The 21462-nt window shown below is 34.5% G+C and overlaps 2 protein-coding genes across 3 annotated transcripts; both read left to right on the plus strand.

Annotated features, from left to right (window-relative positions):
- The first annotated feature begins 1295 nt into the window (after window positions 1-1295).
- LOC137578313 (uncharacterized) lies at window positions 1296-2113 on the plus strand. Its single transcript, XM_068292037.1, has 3 exons — window positions 1296-1533; window positions 1614-1781; window positions 1842-2113. Exons 1-3 carry the CDS (start codon window positions 1296-1298, stop codon window positions 2111-2113), a joined length of 678 nt encoding a protein of 225 aa, XP_068148138.1.
- Window positions 2114-4252: 2139 nt separating this feature from the next.
- On the plus strand, window positions 4253-20977 carry spin (Protein spinster). Of its 2 annotated transcripts, none has more exons than XM_068290203.1 (8): window positions 4253-5335; window positions 13210-13567; window positions 14119-14445; window positions 15237-15498; window positions 18919-19017; window positions 19089-19313; window positions 19373-19514; window positions 19927-20977. In XM_068290203.1, exons 1-8 carry the CDS (start codon window positions 4882-4884, stop codon window positions 19974-19976), a joined length of 1917 nt encoding a protein of 638 aa, XP_068146304.1. In that variant the 5' UTR covers window positions 4253-4881; the 3' UTR covers window positions 19977-20977. The 2 variants fall into 2 exon arrangements, with proteins under 2 accessions (XP_068146304.1, XP_068146305.1); XM_068290204.1 differs by lacking the exon at window positions 15237-15498 and adding an exon at window positions 15730-15991.
- Window positions 20978-21462: the final 485 nt, after the last annotated feature.

A 21462-nucleotide genomic window follows, 5' to 3' on the forward strand; every position in this document is an offset into this window, starting at 1 on the left:
TTTGACAGTCTCAGCAATCTTCTATGATGATCATGTTGTGGTTTAACGTCTTTAAAGCTGACAGATTACCAATGCTTTGGGAAATAATTTTAATGATATAGTTTACGTTATTATGGGACAATTAGCTCCTTTTAAGATTAGGCTACTAATCTATACAGTGCATCTCGTCAGTGTTTATCAAGAAGATATAATACACAATGTATTTTTCAAATATTTTCTAAGACAATAATATATTTTACAATTTTCAGCTCGTGTCATCGCTGGCAATAGAAGTTACTGTCGTTTGTTTGTAGCAAAAACTAATAATTTTGTGTTTTACACACAAGGATTATATTAAAATTTTTTCAGAAAATTGCCATAAGGGATCAAGCATATATATTTTTTAGAACTCTCACAAGATTCCATTATGTAGAATTTTGAGAATGTAAAAATTTTTGGAGTTATTTAAGTTCGACAAACAGAATTTAATTATCATTGGCACTTTTAGCACTTTCATTTGTATATTAAAAAACACAATTATTATTTTTATTTAATATTAAACTTCAAGGATGTGTTTGAGAAATATTGTAAATATAATTAAATGTTAGAATTTAAACTCGAATCAGCATCTTAATTAAAAAGTTTATTACTCGAACGGGACATTCCCTATGTAACTGAAGAGGAATGTATTCAAAATTCTATTAAACCAATTTCAACGACAAATTTAAGACTAAATCTCATTGTCAGAAATTTCTTCAAAAAAAATTAGAACTGAATCTACATTAAAACTATAGTAAAGACTTTTGAAGAATTTAACGTGTCCAACTCAAAGGGTCCTTTGTTCCGTGCAAATTAACAATGCACTGTGGAAAAAGCCGAGGCATCTTTTATGAAAGTTTTGCAATGAAGAATTTGTTAATTTTTAGTGTATAAGTGTTGCAAATCGTTATTTTAGTTTGTGGTTAAGTTTTTTGAGTGTAAATAGTCCAGCAAAGGAGCTGACACTCAAAAAACTTAACCACAAACTAAAATAACGATTTGCAACACTTATACACTAAAAATTAACAAATTCTTCATTGCAAAACTTTCATAAAAGATGCCTCGGCTTTTTCCACAGTGCATTGTTAATGGCTCAATGACCCACAGAATGAGGCTAATATGACTAAGCATGCAAATACGACGTTGTTTATTGTGGTTTTTTGATTAATGTCAACCTAGTGGGCAATTAAAATCAATAAAACTGCCGATTCCCGCAGGACTTGTGTTGCAGTTGCAGTTGCAATTTGTCTGTGGTCAGTGACAGGTGTCGCCTCGTCATGGAATTGGGTCGGAAAATACTTTTCTGCATTTTGCCCATATTTTTCCTATCATTTCTCTGCACACTGAGTCAAGCCTATTTGCATAGTTTGCGAATGGAAGTGGAGGAAATACCATTTGCCAAAGGCAAATCAAAGTCATCATTAAACTCCGCTCAGCGACCACGTTCCAGTGGCATTCATTTGATATCCAGTTTGGAGCATCAAAGGACATTTTTGCATATATTTCATGTGCCTTGTAAGTAGAGTAAAGAAAGAGGCTTTCTCTTGTTTTTCTCAACTTGTTGTCATGTTTTTTTTTAATTTTCCTACATCTAGATATCATTTGCTTCTATGCCGCCAAGGGAAAATGGCCTTATGTGCCCGGTTTTATGAAATCCCGAGTGGATGTGGCCTCTAGAAGTTTCTTTAATCAGAACGATTCGTTCATTAAACAATTTTGTACCAAATGGATACAGGTCAAGGAATGTTTCAGGCCAATTTTCGGTAACCCATCCAAATATATGGCCTGCCAAAATGAATAAACTCTTATTTGCTGATTCCCAGATAAATCCAATGATACCATTAACACGGAAGTAGAAACATTGGATGCCAAAGTGAAGGTACAACAAAATTGTGACTGTGACAAGTTGCTCGCCTCCACTGAACCTCCTGTTCCCGTTGTCTACTTCGACAAGAACTATATTGGCAATGTTAGTTCTGATACCATTTTGAATACAATCGAGTTCCTGGAGAGTTTCTTACCACCGCCCACTAAAAAGCAACATAAACGTAAGAATCGAGTTCGTGGACGTTTAGATGAAATCGATATTGATTAAACACAATCTAGATTGTGTTTAGTATTTGCCATTTTAAACTATTAAATCACCTTATATTGAATAAAAATATAAATCACCTATCACTTTGTCATCGACAAAAATATTCTCCCATTACAGGTGTATCTTTTCTTTTAACTTAAGTATATTATTTATAAGTCTATTAAAAAAAGTCATGGAAACGCAATAAATGTATGAATAACAACAAATAGTAACTTATAATAATGGATTTTCGTTTAATTAAACTGAAAGCTTTGTTCATTGAGGCATCCTAATTTGGCCTGTTCTTTAATAAACAATGCTTCATTCTTGGGATTCATTTTACATTTACATATCTTATAGCAATGTTAGTGTCATATTTTTATCAATCCCCTTCGGTTTTAGATGACGGTATGAAATACAAAGTTTGTTTGGTTTATTTCAGGAAGCTCGAGTCCGATAAGGAATTCCTCTCATCAGCCCTACTAGCACAAATACATCCTTAGCACTTGGTTAGTATAAATAGCTGTGAAGATTAAGAACAAGAAAAAAGTTCTAGCATCTTTAAAGATAAGCTTTGGGATGAACATTTACCACCAATATCATTTTATTCGAACTGATCAGTTTGCTTATATCGGAGCATAGATTATGGACAGATCTAGAAAATATTTTCGGTGTTGGCCGATCAATTAATTAAGGTTTTTTACTTAAAAAATTCAGTAACTTTCCAGAGGGTTATTTTTAGAGATTAAAAATTTATCATTCAGAACTGAGAGCATAAAGAGATACTAAAAAAGTTAAAAAATAATTCCAATGATTGACATTTTGATGACTGTCCCTGACAGATTCCCCCCTGGATCCGTCCGTAACACATATACAAACAATATATCAAAATAAATATGTACTTATATATACATACATATATGTACATACATATACTTATATGTATATAAGTTACCAAACGCTTCTCTCCGTGATGCGCCGCCTTCTACAGAACAACGCACCCCGACCAAGCGAGTGGTAAATCGAATGCAATACCAGAAACCTTTGAATAAGTTCGGGATAGTATACCCGCTCTCATTAGAAGTCGCGTTGATAACACACACATCCCCTAACCTTAAGTACCTTGTGACTTCCTATACCTGGTGTAAGCACTTTAACGCTTGACCCAATATTAACTTTCTATCACATAGCATAAACACTTTTCTATCTACTTTCGTAACCAACCCGTTTTTGCTGACTCCACCGGAAGAGCGACCTACTCCTACGAGCGGCCACAGTACCAGCCCTCTTGAGGTATATTTAAGGCCTCGATCTCTGGAAGAAAGACATTCTGAGTTTTAGTCTGGCCTCAGAACCAGAAGTTTAATCAAGTGATTAATAAACGAATTATAATGTTAAATCGAAACTTCTGTGTAATTAGTTTCATGGTAAACTATCGGTCAAAGGAAAAGTCGTGTGTGTTATCTTTCATGTGTATCTGGGGATCATGGTAAGGCCACTGACCGACCACAAGACTCGTAACTGGCGCCCGAGCAGGGACCAGACTCAAAACTCGTAAGTTATATGTATGTATATATCCTAGGAGGTTGTCAAGAAAAACGTTCAAATCAGAAATTCATTCCATTTTGATCCCATCCCATGCATCGATTTCGGTGCATGGTAAGTGTTCTTTTTATATTCCAAAATCGTATATTTATTCACTTTTTAACATTTATAATTTTGTTTAAATTTTTAAAATTAATATAACGGTAAGGTCGAAATAACCGATTTCAACCTTAGGTCTATTACTCGCACCCTTAGGACTGGAGTCCGCCCAGTGTTTGGAGCAGTGCTGCCAATTTAGCTATTTTCCCACTAGATCTAACGTGCTATTTTTATTCAAACTATTTAACTCTTATTGTAGTATGTTTTTCCTTTGTTTTTGTGTGTAAGATGTCAGTTACTTACGAATTGTGTTAAGGTTTGTACATATATCGAAGTTAGTATTTTAAGTATCGATTGTTAGTATTAAGTTGCCTATGGAAAATATCCGTATGCACGAATCACGATTCACGAGGGCAAAAATTTACGGTGTTTTTTTTAAGAAGAAGAAAAATCTGGTTACACTACTTAGTCTTTTTTTAACATTCAAGAGACGGTCACATTCTCTCATTTTTTGGTCAGTTTTTTTGAAATTTCCACGTGAGCAGCTGTGCGGTCGGACAACCCTAAAACTTTTAAGGATTTATACCGAATAGCCACGTTAATATAAAATAGAAACTAAACTAATCACAAAAAGTGCATAGCTAAGCAAAATAGAGTTTAACGCGAAACAACAACAATTACCAAGTGTAAATTGTGAATTAAAAACGAAGCTCTGAAGCACTGCAAATGCAATTAAATTTAGCATATAGAGTAGGCGGCTCTTTAGATTGTGCAAAATTAGTGACAATTTTCCCGTGTGAATATATACATGGATATATAAAATAATATTTATAAAAAAATTAAGCAACGAAGAAACGTAAAGAGAGAAAAGAAATCGCATAAGCAGAGCGCTCCCGCCCAGTCTCTCTTTCTCTCTTGCTCTCTCTTACTCGGTGGCCACTTTCATATTTGTGTATTGGATTGCGACAGAGTGTTTGTGAGCCGCGCGTGTGTTTTGTGCTAGTGTGTGTGCGTGTGTGTAAGAGAGGGAGTGCAAAAATATTTTTGCCGCCTTTGCTTTGCTGTGTTATTCTGCAATTGTTGTTGTTGCTGGTGAAAAGGAGTGTCGAGAGGAGTGTTGGAGTGGAGGAGAGTGAGAAGAAGGAATGTCTCAGAAATATCAACAATATCAACCGCTACCCACAACCAACGGGTCCGCCATGGACAATCCAGCCATGATTCAGAGCAGCAGCAGCGACTCCAGCAACGGTGGCAGCCACGAAAACGTTGCCAACTTGTCACCATCTGGCCCTGGTCATCATGGTAATCCTGGACATCGTTCTGGTCATGGTACTATCCCAGTAACAGATTCCTCCCAACAACTGATGCCCGCCTCAGATTCCGATAGCATTGAAGAGGAACAGCAACGCCTTCATGGTGGACGAACAATAGATTTACATCATGATGGCATTGGTGGCGGAGGAGTTGGCGGGGGAGGCGGAGGCGTTGCCTCTGGTACACCCAGAAGTCTAAGTTCAGTTAGTCGCTACGATTGGTTCACCGTGACCGTCTTGTGCTTTGTCAATCTCATCAACTACATGGATCGTTTCACCATAGCGGGTAAGTTCGTGACCCAGTCCAAGTCTAAGTGGACAACCCGCATCCCCTTCAATTATTAGACCCTCATGACGTCAGATAAGAATAGAAAGAGAAAACAAAAAAATTCTTTTCACGTCAGTTTATCAGATATACATATATAGTATATATCTATCTATATATAGTACATATCTCTCATGATGACTAACACTTAATTTGCATTTGAATCATGCGCTTCCAAAAAAAAACACAAAATGTTTTAAACAAGTGCAAAAATGTATTTAAATGAAATTTTTCCACTGATAAAAGTCAATCAATCAATTAATGATAAATAAATGATAAAAGAACTAACGAAATTTCGCATACTCGTGACTATTAGCATATATCTTATAAGTACATATATGTATATATCGATAAGCCTCATACAGTTCGACTTTTGACACATTTGAAAACTATAAATAGATCGTATGATCTTAAAGCTGAGACTTGTTAGACAGAGATAAATAACAAACAAAAACAAATCGTGTATATGTATTTTAGTTAAAATGAAAAAAATAATGACTACTCATCAGATCGTACGATATTTGTGGCTCGCCAATAACATGAATCATGTGCCATTTACGTAAATAAATAAAATAAACTGTAAAGGGAAGCAAAATAAACTTGTTTATTATGGAAACATTACATGCGATTACATGTGAGAGATGCAATTTACTGTCTGATATCTTCAATTTCTATATACACAAAAAATGTAAGAGTTTCACATTGCGTCTTGGCACCGACTTGCCAAGACTTTTATGCGAAATAAACATTAATTTCACGACATTGGAGTCGCCCCACAAGGTTACAAAGAAAAACCAACACAAAAACAATCACAGAAGGCCAAAAGCCCAACTTTAATGAAAACTTTTCTATAATCATAAAGTCATACGATTTTTATGCCAAGATTTAATTCAAGAAAAAAAGACAGCTGGAAAAAGTGTTTGCATTTGAAATATGTAATAAATTCCCTTACAAGTTAAACAAATTGTAACCAATTGTTGGCATTCTTTACGAATTGCAAACAAAAAGTTTAGAACTGATTAAAGAGAGAATTTTTTCATTGAATAAACTTGTACCAAAGTGTGATATGATAAAATGATATGATAATGTTCATTCATCATTCATTCATTCATTTTTAACTTTAATATAAAGAGTTAAAGTTTAGACTGTATTTAAAGTCATGGTTTGAGAAGATTTTTTATACATATATTCCTTTTTCACTATGAAATTCATCAAGTTGAATACTTTCAATTTGATTGATCTACTTTCTGTGTGATTTCCCTTTATATAAACTAGATTCCAGAATGTGGACATATCAGATTATAGTTGTAATCAGGATTTATAGACTATATATGTATGTTTATATGGGAAAAGGCAATCTTGTGACCAAAGTGAAACAATTATTGCAACTTAATGCCAGTTAATATATATCAGCTGATGAAATTACAATTGGTTGGAAAGTTCTTTAAGCCCTTTCATGTCTGCCCCCCCTCTTAATGTCAAAAGGGTAAAAAGGGAAATAAAAATCGTATGATTTTTTTTTAATCAGTTTCACGACGGGAAGTTGCTGGTTTATACAGTACAAAAAAAAAAGACAGAAAAACAAACCGAGCGATAAAATTATATTATATACATACATACATATGTATATCTTACATTTATGTATCAACAAATGTGATCCATATCCATCAGTCATACTCCTACATTATATATACCTATATATGTATTTTCTGATTACTTTGAGGGCGTTTTGGCGTTTGAATTACCACATTTCGATATTTTGCCAATTAATTAACAATATTTGTTTATGTGTGTGAATGTACCTGAAAGCAAAAACAAAATAAAGAAAAATACAAACTTTTGTATACCCTTGAAAAATTACTATAGACAGGCTTTAATGTTTCAATGAGTGGAATGTTGTTTATTTTAAGAGTTTAATTTTCAATTTCAACCTTACAGATAATAAATAATTAAACTCTCCAGTTTTATTTACATATATTTTTAGCAATTTGAGTGGTGAAATAATATATCCCGAGTAAAACTATTACAGGACAAAATGTTGATAGACAAATCTGTTCCTATTCTCGAGAAAGATTCCGCAAAATCTCTGCTATCCCAGTGAAAAACAATCACATTTTTGAGTTGAGTTGAGAGATTAAAGATTGGTTTCCAAAGTGGTACAATTTAATTTCTAACTATCCGCAATCAGGATTTCGATCACCCGATTTTGGTTGCCCGTTTTGGACCTCAAATTAAGCCTTCACGACTTCAATGACATGAATAGACTAATTTTCTTCTTAGATTAGACATTTAATAAGTCTACAGTTACGTTTCCCTGATCTAATTTTGACTTTTACAAGACATATAGATACATCAGATCATCTGTTTATATGTATGATAATAAAAACCAATATCGTCTTAGTTTTAGTATTCTTAAAAGGTAACTAATCCGCATAGTTTCGCGACCTACACCACAAATTGTTAGCTCTTTCCATTCATTAAGGGGGTGACTAAATAAGTAAAAAAAAGGTATATTTGTAGATACATACATATACATACATATGGAATCTATCTGACAGTTAGTTGCAGCTACTTTCAGGGTTTGTTTATTTTGTAGAGAGATAGATAAGGTTATCTTGTAATTATTCAACATTATGACACTATATTTAAAGCCAACAGTTTGAGTGCAGTTTGATTGCGTATATCTCTTGGGTAGGTGGCGGCGTGTGCAGGTGTTTTTATTTTATTTTATGTTTTTTTTTTTTTTTTGGAAGGCACGTGTCTAGAATTTGTTTAAATAATTTCATCGCAAAAGGCCTTGCTTTTTGTGTGTGTGTTTTTGGTTGGAAATTGATTTTGAATTTTTGCAAAAACGTTTTTGTTGTTGTTATTGATTGCTGCCGCCTCATTAACATTTTACTGTTAGCCAATTGTATTTCTTTTCGAATATCGGCTGATATTTTTCCAAAAAGTCAAAGCCAAAAAGACGCGTCACGGCGTCAGTTCAATGATAATCAAATTCATGCAAATAATTATTATTTCAGACCCCAAATTGGCCTTCTTTTAGAGCAGCACCTCCCCCCCAGCATACCCTTTGATTTCCCCCCCTATTCTTGGAAAATTCATTCATAATCTTAAATGATGATCAATAATTTACAAAGAACAACTTGAACTTTGTTCCCATTTGCCAATTTATTTTCGTCAATTTTTACATATAACCATAAAGCTATATATAATATATATGCATATATCTGTGCAGATTCCTAAAGCTTTTTTTGTATGTAGGTCTAAATGCTTTATTTTCTGTATTTTTCCTACGTAATTTTTTGGCCATATTCCAAACCGACTAAAAAAAAAAAATAAATACATATCAACTCTTTGAATTTAAATAAAATAATTGTTCTAGCTGAATTTTATTTCATTCTCATTTTTATTTTGTGTGGGTTTGTTGCATCTTTTGTTGTTGTTGCAGAGTCTTAAAAGGCTTTTGCTTAAAATGTACAAAACAACTAAAACAAATTGTTGACAAAAATCACGAGATATATGTATATGTATGGAAATGGGTGTATCTAATCTTTGAATTGAATTTTAAATTGTTTCTCTCTTTCTCTCGACTTTCTTTTTTTTTTTTTTTCTTTTGATACATCCATCTCATGTTTTGTGCAATCGAAAAGAGAGAGAGAGATAGAGGGACAGAAAAAGTAGCAACAAAATTATCGTATGATTTCCAAAGCATTTAAAAATAAACAAATTCACTTGTTACTTTTCACTTAACGTTTTTAATGTTGTTTTTGCATAAATATTTTGTTAAATTTCCGCTTGACGTATTTTTTTAGTGGCCAACAAAAAGCAAAACAAATAAAATGAAAACTTTCCATTCCTTGGCCTTTTGCCTAAACATATAAAAATCTTAAGTTTGCTTGCAATTTTTCGATTTACTTTTGGCCTAAAACAGAAAAGTTTATTACATCGTTTAATTACGAAAAATATTTAATCGATTTAATATATAGAAATCTTTAAAAATGACTTATCAACTGATGATTCTCTAGGAATAAGTTAGAAAACTATCCAAAAGTTAATAAAAAAGCATATATTTTGTCAATAATTCTATTCTTTCTCTTATATTCAAGAATATACATAGATATAGAACAGGGCAACAAATATACTTGAGGTAAAGACTACTTAAACTATATAAAAAATCAATCAAATTCGAAACAGAGACTCTTGGAAGTTATAGATCTAAAAAGGCAAACCGAGATTGAACATTTATAAGCCCTTCATGACTTAAGTTTGCTTAAGTCATTCTTAACCCAAAAACTTAAGTTAATGTGTTCTTTTAGGTCGTCAAAATGATTAGTTAATAATACTGAAAACTCTTAAGATTTATCAAAGAAGTTTTCTAGAAATCATTTTTGTGTAGATAGTGTCTTTATAACCACCTCTTGCCCCTTGAAAATAGCTCGTTCTATATTCTTTTGATATTAGAAATAATACATATGTATAACTTAAAGCCTAAAGTATAAACTAGTCCAACAGGCATCTGGATTATATTAAAGTACACACATACATGTGTCAGTGTGTGTATATGTGTATATCGTTAATTCAAATTATGAATTAGAAATTCCTTGTATAAACTGTTTGTTGACGTAGTTTTCAACTCGCTTGTTTGAGATCGTTAAAGGTTCTCAACAAGAACAACTTGCACTATTTATAATGAATGCACTTCAAAAGCCCCAGACACAAAGCATTCGTTTGATGTTGCAATAGTTTTTGCAATTTTGTCACCTTTTTTTTGCATTTTTCCCTAATGTACATATTTCTATGTCAATGAACTTACTGCAAATTGCATTAGACACAGGGAATACAAAAAGAAAGGAAAGAAATGCAAATTTTTGTTTGTTGTGTGTGTTTCTTGACCTACAGCAAGCGAGTTTGGTTAAGATTTCATTATTTGCCGCCAAAAGAAAGTTTTTGCCACGAAACGAAAGTCAACTAATTTAGCTAAAGACAATTTTTCGATACTTTTCGAGTTGCTGACGTTGCAACTTGTCGTATGACATGTGCGAATATATGAGAGATTTCAAGGCCAACGTCACCCAACATCAGAATCAGAATCACAATCACTTTTTTTTCCCCCCATTCATGATAATGAGCGTTAACCTGGCCCAGACAGTGGTTCTACCCGAAGAGAGAGGCGAGAGCGACAGCAGGAAAAGAGAGCTGACAAAACTGGTTATCTCTAAAAGCAAATACAAAAAAGAATAAAAATTCTTGCCGGCTATGGCTAAAACAACTCATATGAGGAAAAAAAAAAAGAGTCTCCCTCCACGCATACTATAAATAAGTCAACGCCGCGGCGTTTCATTGCTGCAGTCAAACAAACACACCCCAGACATTAGCCAGAACAAGAAGCACTCGACTTGGCCTTACCCTTTATCGTTTTATTGAAAAACGTTTTAAACTGTGAGGTGACGAATGAAGTAATGTCACTTGGACGTAATTCTTGAGTGCTTTGTTGATTATTACGCTACCCGTTGACAAGATTCTTGGCAATTTGAACCAGCAAATCGGGGAATCCTTCACTTGAGTCCGATAAAAAGTCTTTTAAAAGTACAAATATGGGTATTTTAATTGATAATTATTAAAAAGTTAAACCGAAATGTCACTTTTGATACCAAGGACTCCCGATCATGGACGAAAAAAAATTTGATGATTTGGCAATCCGGACACTTCCCGTATGGATATTGAATTCAAATCAAAGGATCTTTAAGGGAGTTCGAATTCGATATGGGTTCAAACTCCCTCCAGGATCCTTTAAATCTGCCAAATCTATCCTTAATTAACGCTTTTACATCGATAGTTGATTAAATTGGCCTGTGCGAAAAAGGGACAAAATAAATGCAAAGAGTCTGAAATCCTTTGAAACTTGTGAATTGATGAAATTTTTTATTGTCCTTCAGCGAAGCCAAGGAGTTTTCTTCATTTTTTCCACGATGGTTTTGTTCAAAGATTCACTTACTAATTTTATTAAGGCTAACTTTACGTTGTCTCTGTCTTTTGTCTCTTTTTATCTCTGTATTGATATCTTAATATGCCCGCATAAGCCGCATTGTTTTATTATTGTAGGGTATAAAACACATCAGCAGCAGCAGCAAAAGCAAGCAAACAGCAACAATTTCGCGTGGCGTCCTCCTAACAATTACGTCACTAGCCAAACAAACGCTCCGATTGGTTGAAAAACATCGTACGATAAATTTCTCAAAAGGCAAACGTTGCGGCGGGGAGAGACCCAGAAAAACGGTGGAATGTAATTAAACAAAAAAGAAGAAAAAACAAAACCCCGAGACGAACGAAACCGAACCGCTGATTCACTTCGTGCCACGTTTCGCTTGGAGTTCGTTTAATAATGTTTTTTATTGTTGTTGTTGTTGTGTGCATTCGTCGTATAAACTTGTTGAGCTCATTTTAGCGTTGTTTAGGCCATTTGCCGGCCCCAAAATTCATCTCGCACTCTCTTTCTCTCTCTCTCAGCGTTTCTCTCAGTTGGGTCGCTAAAGGCCAATGTACGGTGAAGATTAGCAGTAAATATCATCGAAAAAGCATCAACAACAACAACAACAAAAAACCTTAGCTTAGAAATCGTCACAAATACATACATACATAAAGACAGAACTATAGGAAGTAAAAATAAACGACAAACAGTTAATGTTATTATTATTATTGTCATCATTATTATTGACTGAGGTCGTTTTTGGCTATATTGGTTATTCATTAATTGGCCTGCATATCCGCTTGATAACTGAAAAACGTATCGAAACTATCGTAAGACGTGCTCACTCAACAAGATGCAACCCCGTAACGGAAATAAAAAATTTGTCAGGCATAAAAATTGACGATAAAATGCCTCTAATTTTTTGGTTTTTAGGCACGTCGACGACGTGTTTGGCTAAGACTTGAAAGTTTAACGAGAGAAAAACAAACCTACATATTTTTGACCCGTAAAAACTTTATAGAAATGTGATACCCCCTAAAAAATCAAACTCAAATCCGATATTTTAACTCATTTTATAGTTTTCGAACGCTTTTTCCCCCAAAATTATTACCCAGATGCGTCACAGGTAAAATAATGATGCTTTTTCATTCATGTGATAAAAAAAAAAGATATATTTTCGACCATAACTTATAGATATTTCGTTAAATTAACTAACCATTAAGTACCCATTAGCATAACTGGCTAAAAGTGTGCAAATTTTGCGAGTTCCGTCATGGCTTTAGTTTCGGCTTTGCTTATGGAAAAAAAAAATTCGCAAAATAAATGAATATGTCAAGGTCTGAGACGATCCTAGATCTCTCAATAAAGTTAAGGTTGTAATTAAGCCTGAAGGTCCAACGATCCTAGATCTCTCAATTAACCTTCAGGTTATTATTATCACTTAAAATATCAAATTATCAGTTATTAATTTAATATGATAATACTACTGATGATTCATGTAATTTTTTTAGTTAGAAACTAATAGTTTCTAATGGCCCCTTATCATGTTGAATAGGTTGTAGAGGTTTTTGTACCTAATCTAACTAAGATTTTGGGACTAATGAACTCGAAAGCACTGGGATTGAACCTTAAGGGCGTTTGTTAACTTTTATAGGAGTCATGCTAAGTATTAAAATAGGAGTTTAATGCTAATTGTTAGACCATTACGTAAATCACATGAATATAAACTGTACTGTATACCCTCTATAATATCTATGTGTGTGTTTGTTGGCCAATTAGCAACCACTTAATATCATGCTGGGCTTTTTATCACGAGGTTTTGTTCATTAACTAACTAACTAACACTAATGTATCTGTTTTGCAGGAGTTCTTACGGATGTGCAAACTGACTTCTCCATTGGCAATGATAGTGCGGGTCTATTGCAAACTGCATTTGTCATTTCGTATATGGTATGTGCCCCGGTTTTTGGATATCTGGGTGATCGTTATTCACGTCGTTGGATTATGGCCGTCGGTGTCGGATTGTGGTCGACAACAACTTTGCTTGGATCATTTATGCAAAGTTTCGGATGGTTTATGACATTCCGAGCTCTGGTTGGCATTGGCGAGGCATCATATTCAACGATAGCACCAACAATCATATCGGATTTATTTATCCACGATATGCGTTCGAAAATGTTGGCCATGTTCTATTTTGCGATACCCGTCGGTTCCGGTTTGGGGTAAGTTTGATGACCTAAAAAAAACCGAATAATTGCATTTTTTTTGTTTTGTTTTTGTTGTCTGTCTGTCTATAAACAGGGTCGAGAGCTTATCAATTGTTTGAGTACAATGTCTGGGTTCCGCCTTCATCTTCATCTACTATCTCTCGGCCCTCTGGCTTGCTCACACTCTCTCTCTCTCTCTCTCTCTGTCTTTGTTCAGTGATTATCAACTCTTGGCAACTAACATTCGATCAGGGCAAAGTTTCGAATTCCGTTCCATTATGAAAGAAAATAAATATCTCATCATCATCATTGAACGAAGAGACGTGAGAAAAGTCGCGTGACTTTAAAAAACAAAAATTCATTTGATTATTTTTAGAAATGAAATGTAATGAAATTTAATTCAATTAAACCCACAAGATTGGCCTGACCCGCCCCCTTTAATTGATGTTGATGATTGAAATTTATGCAATTGTCTGTCAATGCAACATACGATCGAAAAAAAAAGACCAAAGAGTCAACTAATCAAAGTTTTACCTCTTTCTTTCGTCCTCCTCCTCCTCCTCCAGTTATATTGTGGGCTCAAAGACTGCCGTCTTGGCTCAGAATTGGCGTTGGGCTCTTCGGGTTACACCAGTTTTGGGCATGGCCGCTGTATTCCTCATTTTCCTGATTAAGGATCCGGAACGTGGTGAAAGTGAAGGATCACACAATCTGGGACCAACGACCTATGCACAGGATATCAAGGATTTGGTCAAGAATCGCTCGTTTATGCTATCGACAGCTGGTTTCACCTGTGTGGCCTTTGTGACTGGAGCCTTGGCGTGGTGGGGACCTTCGTTCATTTATTCGGGCATGAAAATGCAGCCCGGAAATGAAAATCTAGTATTAGATGAGTAAGTAGTCCAAAAAAAAAAAACACTATCCAGTTGTAATTTTTTGTAAACCCTTGCAAAAAGATGCAGTTTTTGATCATAGAGATGAGTAGAAGATCCGATTCGTCCGAGTAACTAGTATTATAGTGATGTTAAAGCTCTCAAAAAGCGAACTTTAGCCGTAATAATTTCTGCATGCTAAAGAAGAGAACCTAATCAGCTTATCTCCTGATGAAACAATCCTAAGAATCTAAAGCTTTTGATTAATTAGTGGAAAAGCATAGCTTATTTCTGTGATTTAACAGTGGTGAACCTTTAAAATGATCTTAAAGTTCTGAAATCTCGCTTTAACTGTAATAACTCGTTTTCTTGACTCAAATTGACGATCGATGAGACTTTAATACTGTTAAAAGTACGTTTCTTTCTCGGTCTTAACAGTATTTGAGCTGTTATATTGATCTAAGATCTGCTCGTATGAATAACGATCCTTAGTTCATTGACCTTTCTTCGAAAAGTAAATAATCATTAGGCAAATAAAACCATCAAACCTTTCCAATGTAGAACTGAAGTTTAAAGCTTTTAAACAGTTATACTGTTAGATGTAACCTGTAAGCTGTCTTGGTCGGCTTTAGCGGGATCTAAAGATTGTTTGTTTAGGGTGGTTCAAACCTTTTGCAAGGGTATTTACTTCTTCGGCTTGGACGAAGATTCATTTCTCTCTTTAGGTTTCCATTGGCTCTTTTACTCTCTCTCTCTGTGCATTTTGGCTATCAAAACTTATGCGTTTCGTTTATGTGTGTTTTTCCGAAAAGCATTTCGTATATATTTGGTCTGGTAGCCATGACAGCTGGCGTAATTGGAGTCCCCATGGGCTCCATACTGTCTCAACGTTTGCGTGTTCGCTTCGAGAACTGTGATCCCTATATATGTGCCGGAGGACTTTTAGTATCAGCGCCCATGGTATTTTTCGCCTTGGTTGTGCCACGAGTCAGTGGCGCTTTGTGTTTCATGTTTGTGTTTACAGCACAAGTGGCTGTGAATCTTTGCTGGGCCATTGTGCAGGATATGTTGCTGGTAAGCACCAATGAAAGAAAGGAGGCACGAAGCCAACCGCTAATTGCAACAGCAGCAACAACAACAACAAGAACCAACAAATTTGTCGCATCATGAGAGTTAAAGCCAAATGCCAAACGAAGCCAACCTTGAATTGATTTTGATTGCTCTAATTACTTGTAACCATTTTGTTCTTTTGGCTTTGCTAACCTTTTGACCCTAATTTTTTGCCTCGTTCATCTATCTATTTAGTATTTCATTCAATTTCGGGGCCATTACAATGGTCGCGGGACTGATTGGCGTGCCGCTGGGTTCATTTCTATCGCAAGTTCTTATCAAACGCTATCCAACCGCCGATCCTGTGATATGCGCCGCTGGTTTACTCATAAGCGCACCGCTGCTGACATTCGCCTGTATAATCGTCACCGACAATTCGTTGGCCACATATTTGTTAATATTTTTTGGCCAATTGGCATTGAATTTAAATTGGGCAGTTGTTGCGGACATTTTGCTGGTAAGCACCTTCTCCCTCTCTCTCTCTCTCTCTCTCACTCACGCTTTGTTAATACGTTTTTGGCTATTGTAATATTTAATTTAATTTTTAATGCACATTTGAACAAAAAGAAATTATTTTACTCAAATTGTTGTTAACTAAATGCATATATTAATTTTTACTGTTATATTGAATCACACACACACACACACACATACATACATTCAAGCACGTCATACTCATGCACATTGGCGGGTTTAGAGCAGTGAAAAGAAGATACTTGGCCCCTCAAAGTATGCAATAGGCTGGAAAACAGCTCTTATGCGAATTTTGGACTGCTTATTGCATACTTTAAGGGGCAAAGTTTACCCCATTTCACAGCCTTAGATTCCCCACTGCTTATACACACACAAACTCATACCTAAAATAGGGTGTGGCCATTGTCATGCAATATATATTTAAATTTGATCATTATTTATGTTTCCATCCCCTTAAAAAGAAAATACTTTCATCCGTACTTACTTACAACCCAACTGGTTGGGGAGGTTGCAGCACCACTAACTCCACACATCGACCACCCACCCTCAGGGTGCAATCATCCACATTTCCTTTTGCAATAAACTTGCTCATCCACCATTCAGCAGGGCATCCCCCTGCCTAGTGGGGTTTACTCCCCCCTGAAGCACTATGCCAAAAAAAATTACATTACCACATTTCAACGCATAATGCTTCAAATGAAATGAAATTCCTTCATCTCAATCTCCCACTGGTACATCAGCAGATAGCCCCTTTAAATTTTTGGGTGGGTTTTGTTTACATTGCCCAGTCACGTTTACTTTTGATAACCGCAGCAGGGGTATTTTGTTGGGTGCTGCTACTCGACTCGCCTGATAGGAGGCAGTTAGCTCTTGAGTCAAGTGTCACTAAATTACACTCAAGTAGACAATGGTGTGGACTACTGTGCAAGTTTATAAATATCAACTGGTAGGGGTTAGCTTTCATAATTAACAAGAAAAACGGTCTATAAACATCACTTTGTAAGATTAGCTCTTTCATTTCATTGGAACTTCAGTTTGGGATACCAAAAACCACTGTTTGATTTAAAAAGATTCTCGAATATCAGTCTTTGAAGAAAGATTGAAAGCTATAAACAAGACCTAATAGGCTTTAAATAAGATTAGCTTTTCCGTTATCATTAAAACATATATCTATAAAGGTGACTTTGTAGGACTAGATACCAAAATTTAAATTTGTAAAGACTAATACTATAATTGGAGCCCAGGATATTAGTTCCGAAAGAATCTTGCCTAAGATTATGCTTGATGGTTGTCGAAAATAATATATTTTAAAATGATTTCAGTTTACATCGACTAAAAAATCCTAGTTAAAGTTAGGTTATGTTTTATTAGTAAAGTTATGTTCTATTAGTGAGGTTAGGTGTTCCTCTATTCAAAAGTATTTAACGATAATCGTAAATTTTTAGAATAAGGTCATACATACATATATGCTTACAATTTCAGTTCAATAACACCTAAAGTAAAGGGAAATTACATAGATACATACATTTTTGGTAAGAAAAGGTTTCATTGTAAAAGACTCTCAAAGATCAGCAAATGTTATTAAGGATAGTTTTTTGTTAAGAATAACTGTCGTAAGGCCCTTTTGTAAGTTGAAGTTCCGTAGCCTATCATTAGAGGTCATTTGTTAAGGTTGTTTGACATAAGACCAGATAGATAGACTTTGCTTTGCATAGAGTTCAGAATTCTAAAACGTTTTTAAAACGAGTTCATTTTTCAGCAGTTCCTTATTCTCTAAACCAACTTGTAGCCGAAACATTTCACTTTTTGTTGAAAAAAAAAGATAAGCTTAATTATTGTGTGTATTTTCCCTCCTCGTTATTATCTCCGTTTTCGCGTATATGTAGTATAGTAGAACAGCTGATTTTTATTAATAGCATGACAAATGTCGTTCAAGACACGTCAGAAAACAAATAGAACTTAAACATTTGCGAATTGCGTGTATTTCTTTTTTTAAATTTTATTTCACTCTATTTTTGGCAACGCGTCAGTTCCGTTTTTTGTTTTTTTGTTTTGGGGCCTTGTCAAACCGTTTTTTGTAGCATTGGTCAAAACGCAGAGGCAAACAAATTTCGTCACAAAATTAAACCATTTCAATTTCCAAACCGTTGGATTATCTAATCGCTAAACAAATATACATACATAGCTATGGCTCCCTAGTTGGATAGAAGGTGGCGTTACTTTTAATTACCCTGATAGAATTTATGATAAGGAAATTTGATTATGTGATATCTATTTGTATATGAGATTTTCAATTGACGTAACCAAAGAGATATACATATGTATGTATTTAGGTGGGCAAATTAATCTAACTATCTAGTTAAGTAGGTAGTTGTCATACTGCATCTCATAACATTTGAATTATAACAGTAAAACTTTCTATATGCATTTAGCTAAATATTTAAAAGTAGTTTGAAAAATTTGGATTTTTGCAAAAATCTGACCCCACACACAATCAACGAACAAGGCGACGAAGGCGGCGGTTGCGTTTGAATGTAGAACTGTTCCCAGTTGCTAGCCAAAGAAGTGTTCCCACGACTTTTGTTTGCTACGCATCCTACGTTGCGTGCGCTTACGTTGTGTTACGTTAAGTGGCTCCATCTAGAAAAAGCTTTTTTGATTGTGTGTGTTGGCGGTAAAATTTAATTTCATTTCGATTGGCTTTTGTTTGAAATATTATTAATTTCATTTATTTAATTCAGTTCACGTTTTTGCACTTGGCTTTGGCTTTACACACATTTATCACTTATTGCTGTTGTTGTTGTTGTTATTTATGTTGTTGTTGCTGGTAACTTTTGCTTGTTTTATTGTAAATACTTGCGTTTCACACTAAACTAATATATATATTTTGAATTTCTTTCGCATCTACAGTATGTTGTTGTGCCCACACGACGTTCCACAGCGGAAGCCTTCCAAATTCTCATATCCCATGCTCTGGGCGATGCCGGCAGTCCGTATCTGGTGGGTGTGGTAAGTAAAACGAATGAATTATATTCTCAAATGAAATGTTTGCTAATTGCCTATGGGTTTCTCATCTTAAGATATCCGAGAGCATTATGAAACATTTGCGCGCACATCCCCAAAACTTGGGTCTACAGGGTGAATTGCAAAGTCTGTCTCTAGTCTCGGAGAATCTCACACTCAGCAGCAGCAGTACGGAGAGCATATTGGAAACGGTTACCGAAACGGTTACGGAAGCCATGCAAATGATACAAAACAATGTCACAGCCGTGGCCTCAACAGTCCTGAGCAGTAAACAACAACAGGTAATATCGTAATCTACTGAAATGCTATTCGAAACACTAACCAAATCTCTATTTTTCAGGAATCGGATCTGATAGAATTCCAGGGCCTTCAATATGCATTATTCTCAACAAGTTTTGTGGAAGTGCTGGGAGGCATATTCTTCTTATTCACAGCCTGTTTCCTACTCAAGGACAAGTATAATGCTGCCCGTGCCACTTTAGGTAAGAAATCTCAAGTAGATCTTTGAGATAATTTGTTTTTCAGAACATTTTTTTTGAATCTTCGCTCTCAGGGCACGATTTAAGAGTTGGCACGGCCAAGAAAGATATAGAATCCTTGGATTCGGATTGTTTGGTCATGTGCACTGATATTGCTTTAAATCAACGTTAAGTGATTTCATTTGTTTAAAGGTGGGCTTTATCAAAATTTTTTGCATTCTGTTATCTTTTTTGTACTAATATGAGAATGTTTTAAATGTGCCGCAAAAAAAGAAAGCCTTCATCTTCTGACCAACCCAAATCATTTGCTCAACTTGTTGTGCGTTACTTAGCTTTTGTTTTTCATCAATTTCTATAAACTTTAAACTAAAATTTTGATATTTATATTTAAAAATACTTAATATTTGTATTGCAGGAACTGCCATTCAACAGGATGAAGCACATAGTCGCAATCAAATTGCCTAATACCAACCGATCCATGAAGTTTTTCTCTACACTCAGAGTAATGAAGGCATTTTGAGTGATTTGTTATTGACTGAAAATCATCTTTAAATTTAATTTATGCCACACGCCACAATGCACACCTCAGCCACACCCATTTAGTAGGAAGAACGACAATTACTCAGCATATTTGCATACATATTTATACATATATACATATGTATGTGTATACAGATATATAGATATATTTTATGGTTCCTATTGGAAAAAAAACAAAACAAAACAAATAAGCACACACATCATACAAGATACATACCTACATTGAGTTATGTAAATATATAAACAATTGCACATCCATATTCACTACCATACTCAAGTCATATAATATATATATACATATATATATATATAATGTTTTACTTTAATTCTAATTATATTAGCCATGGTATTTCTTGTAAACCTAAAAATGTATGAATCTTCATTTCATATTCTAAGCTATAACTGAACCATTCATCGTTTGGCATAGATTATCTCAGGCAAGAAAAAGATTATGATTATGAAATGTTTGATTCAATGTATTTTTTTTAGCATATGATTTGTAAATATATATTTTATTGATCCCCCTCTATATATACATACATACATAAATAAGAAACACCTGTAATTTTTAACTATAAGTGTAGTTAGTTTAACATTTCAATTTCAAAGCAAAATGCTACTCTGATAAGGATTATCCTAAAATATACATACATATATAACAAGCAGCATTAATATTATATATATGTATATAATATTTTGGAATATCGTTAGCCAATGTCCAATGTTAGCCTCTTCGTTGAAATGAAAGCGACAAAAAGACTGCGTTTAATCAAAAGAGAAAAACAAAAAGAAACTAGTAAAAAGAAAAGCAAGAAAATGAAATGAAAAGTACGATGTCAAGCGATAATATAGTAAATAGTTGAAATAATGATTAACTAAATTATATTTTGGGCAATAAAACAAATACGTTTTTTTTTTAAACAAAACTCTCTTATTCATTTATTGAGCCTAATCAAATCAGAAGAAACCTGAGCACAAGCCAAGCCAAGTCGTATGAAATTAGCCAATCGAGATTTGCTAATTTTAAATGCTGATAAGAAAATTAATATGACGACTATAAAAATGTCAAAGCGAATCACTTTATTATCAATTAAGATTATGAGCAAAGGAAATGGAAAGACATCAAGGATCACATCACGATGGTTCGGATTAACCTTTCTTATCTCTGAACTTGTACAATTTCTTAACATTTTTTTCCAAGGCGTCAATAAATCTTACATATTATACTCGTTAGAGATAAGAGCTACGACTACATGATGGAACATGAATTTTATGAAGAAGAATGTTTTGTTGCCATGCCGCCTACCTGTTGTCGAGCACTACACAGTCGACGGCATAAGTATTTGGACAAAAAATATTCTTTCAACTCGACTTAGCGATTACGGATAAAAGATGACCAATGAAATCAAGA

The sequence above is a fragment of the Drosophila tropicalis genome, unplaced genomic scaffold (genome assembly GCF_018151085.1).
Source record: "Drosophila tropicalis isolate 14030-0801.00 unplaced genomic scaffold, ASM1815108v1 contig_593, whole genome shotgun sequence".
Classification (NCBI taxonomy): Eukaryota; Metazoa; Arthropoda; class Insecta; order Diptera; family Drosophilidae; genus Drosophila; species Drosophila tropicalis.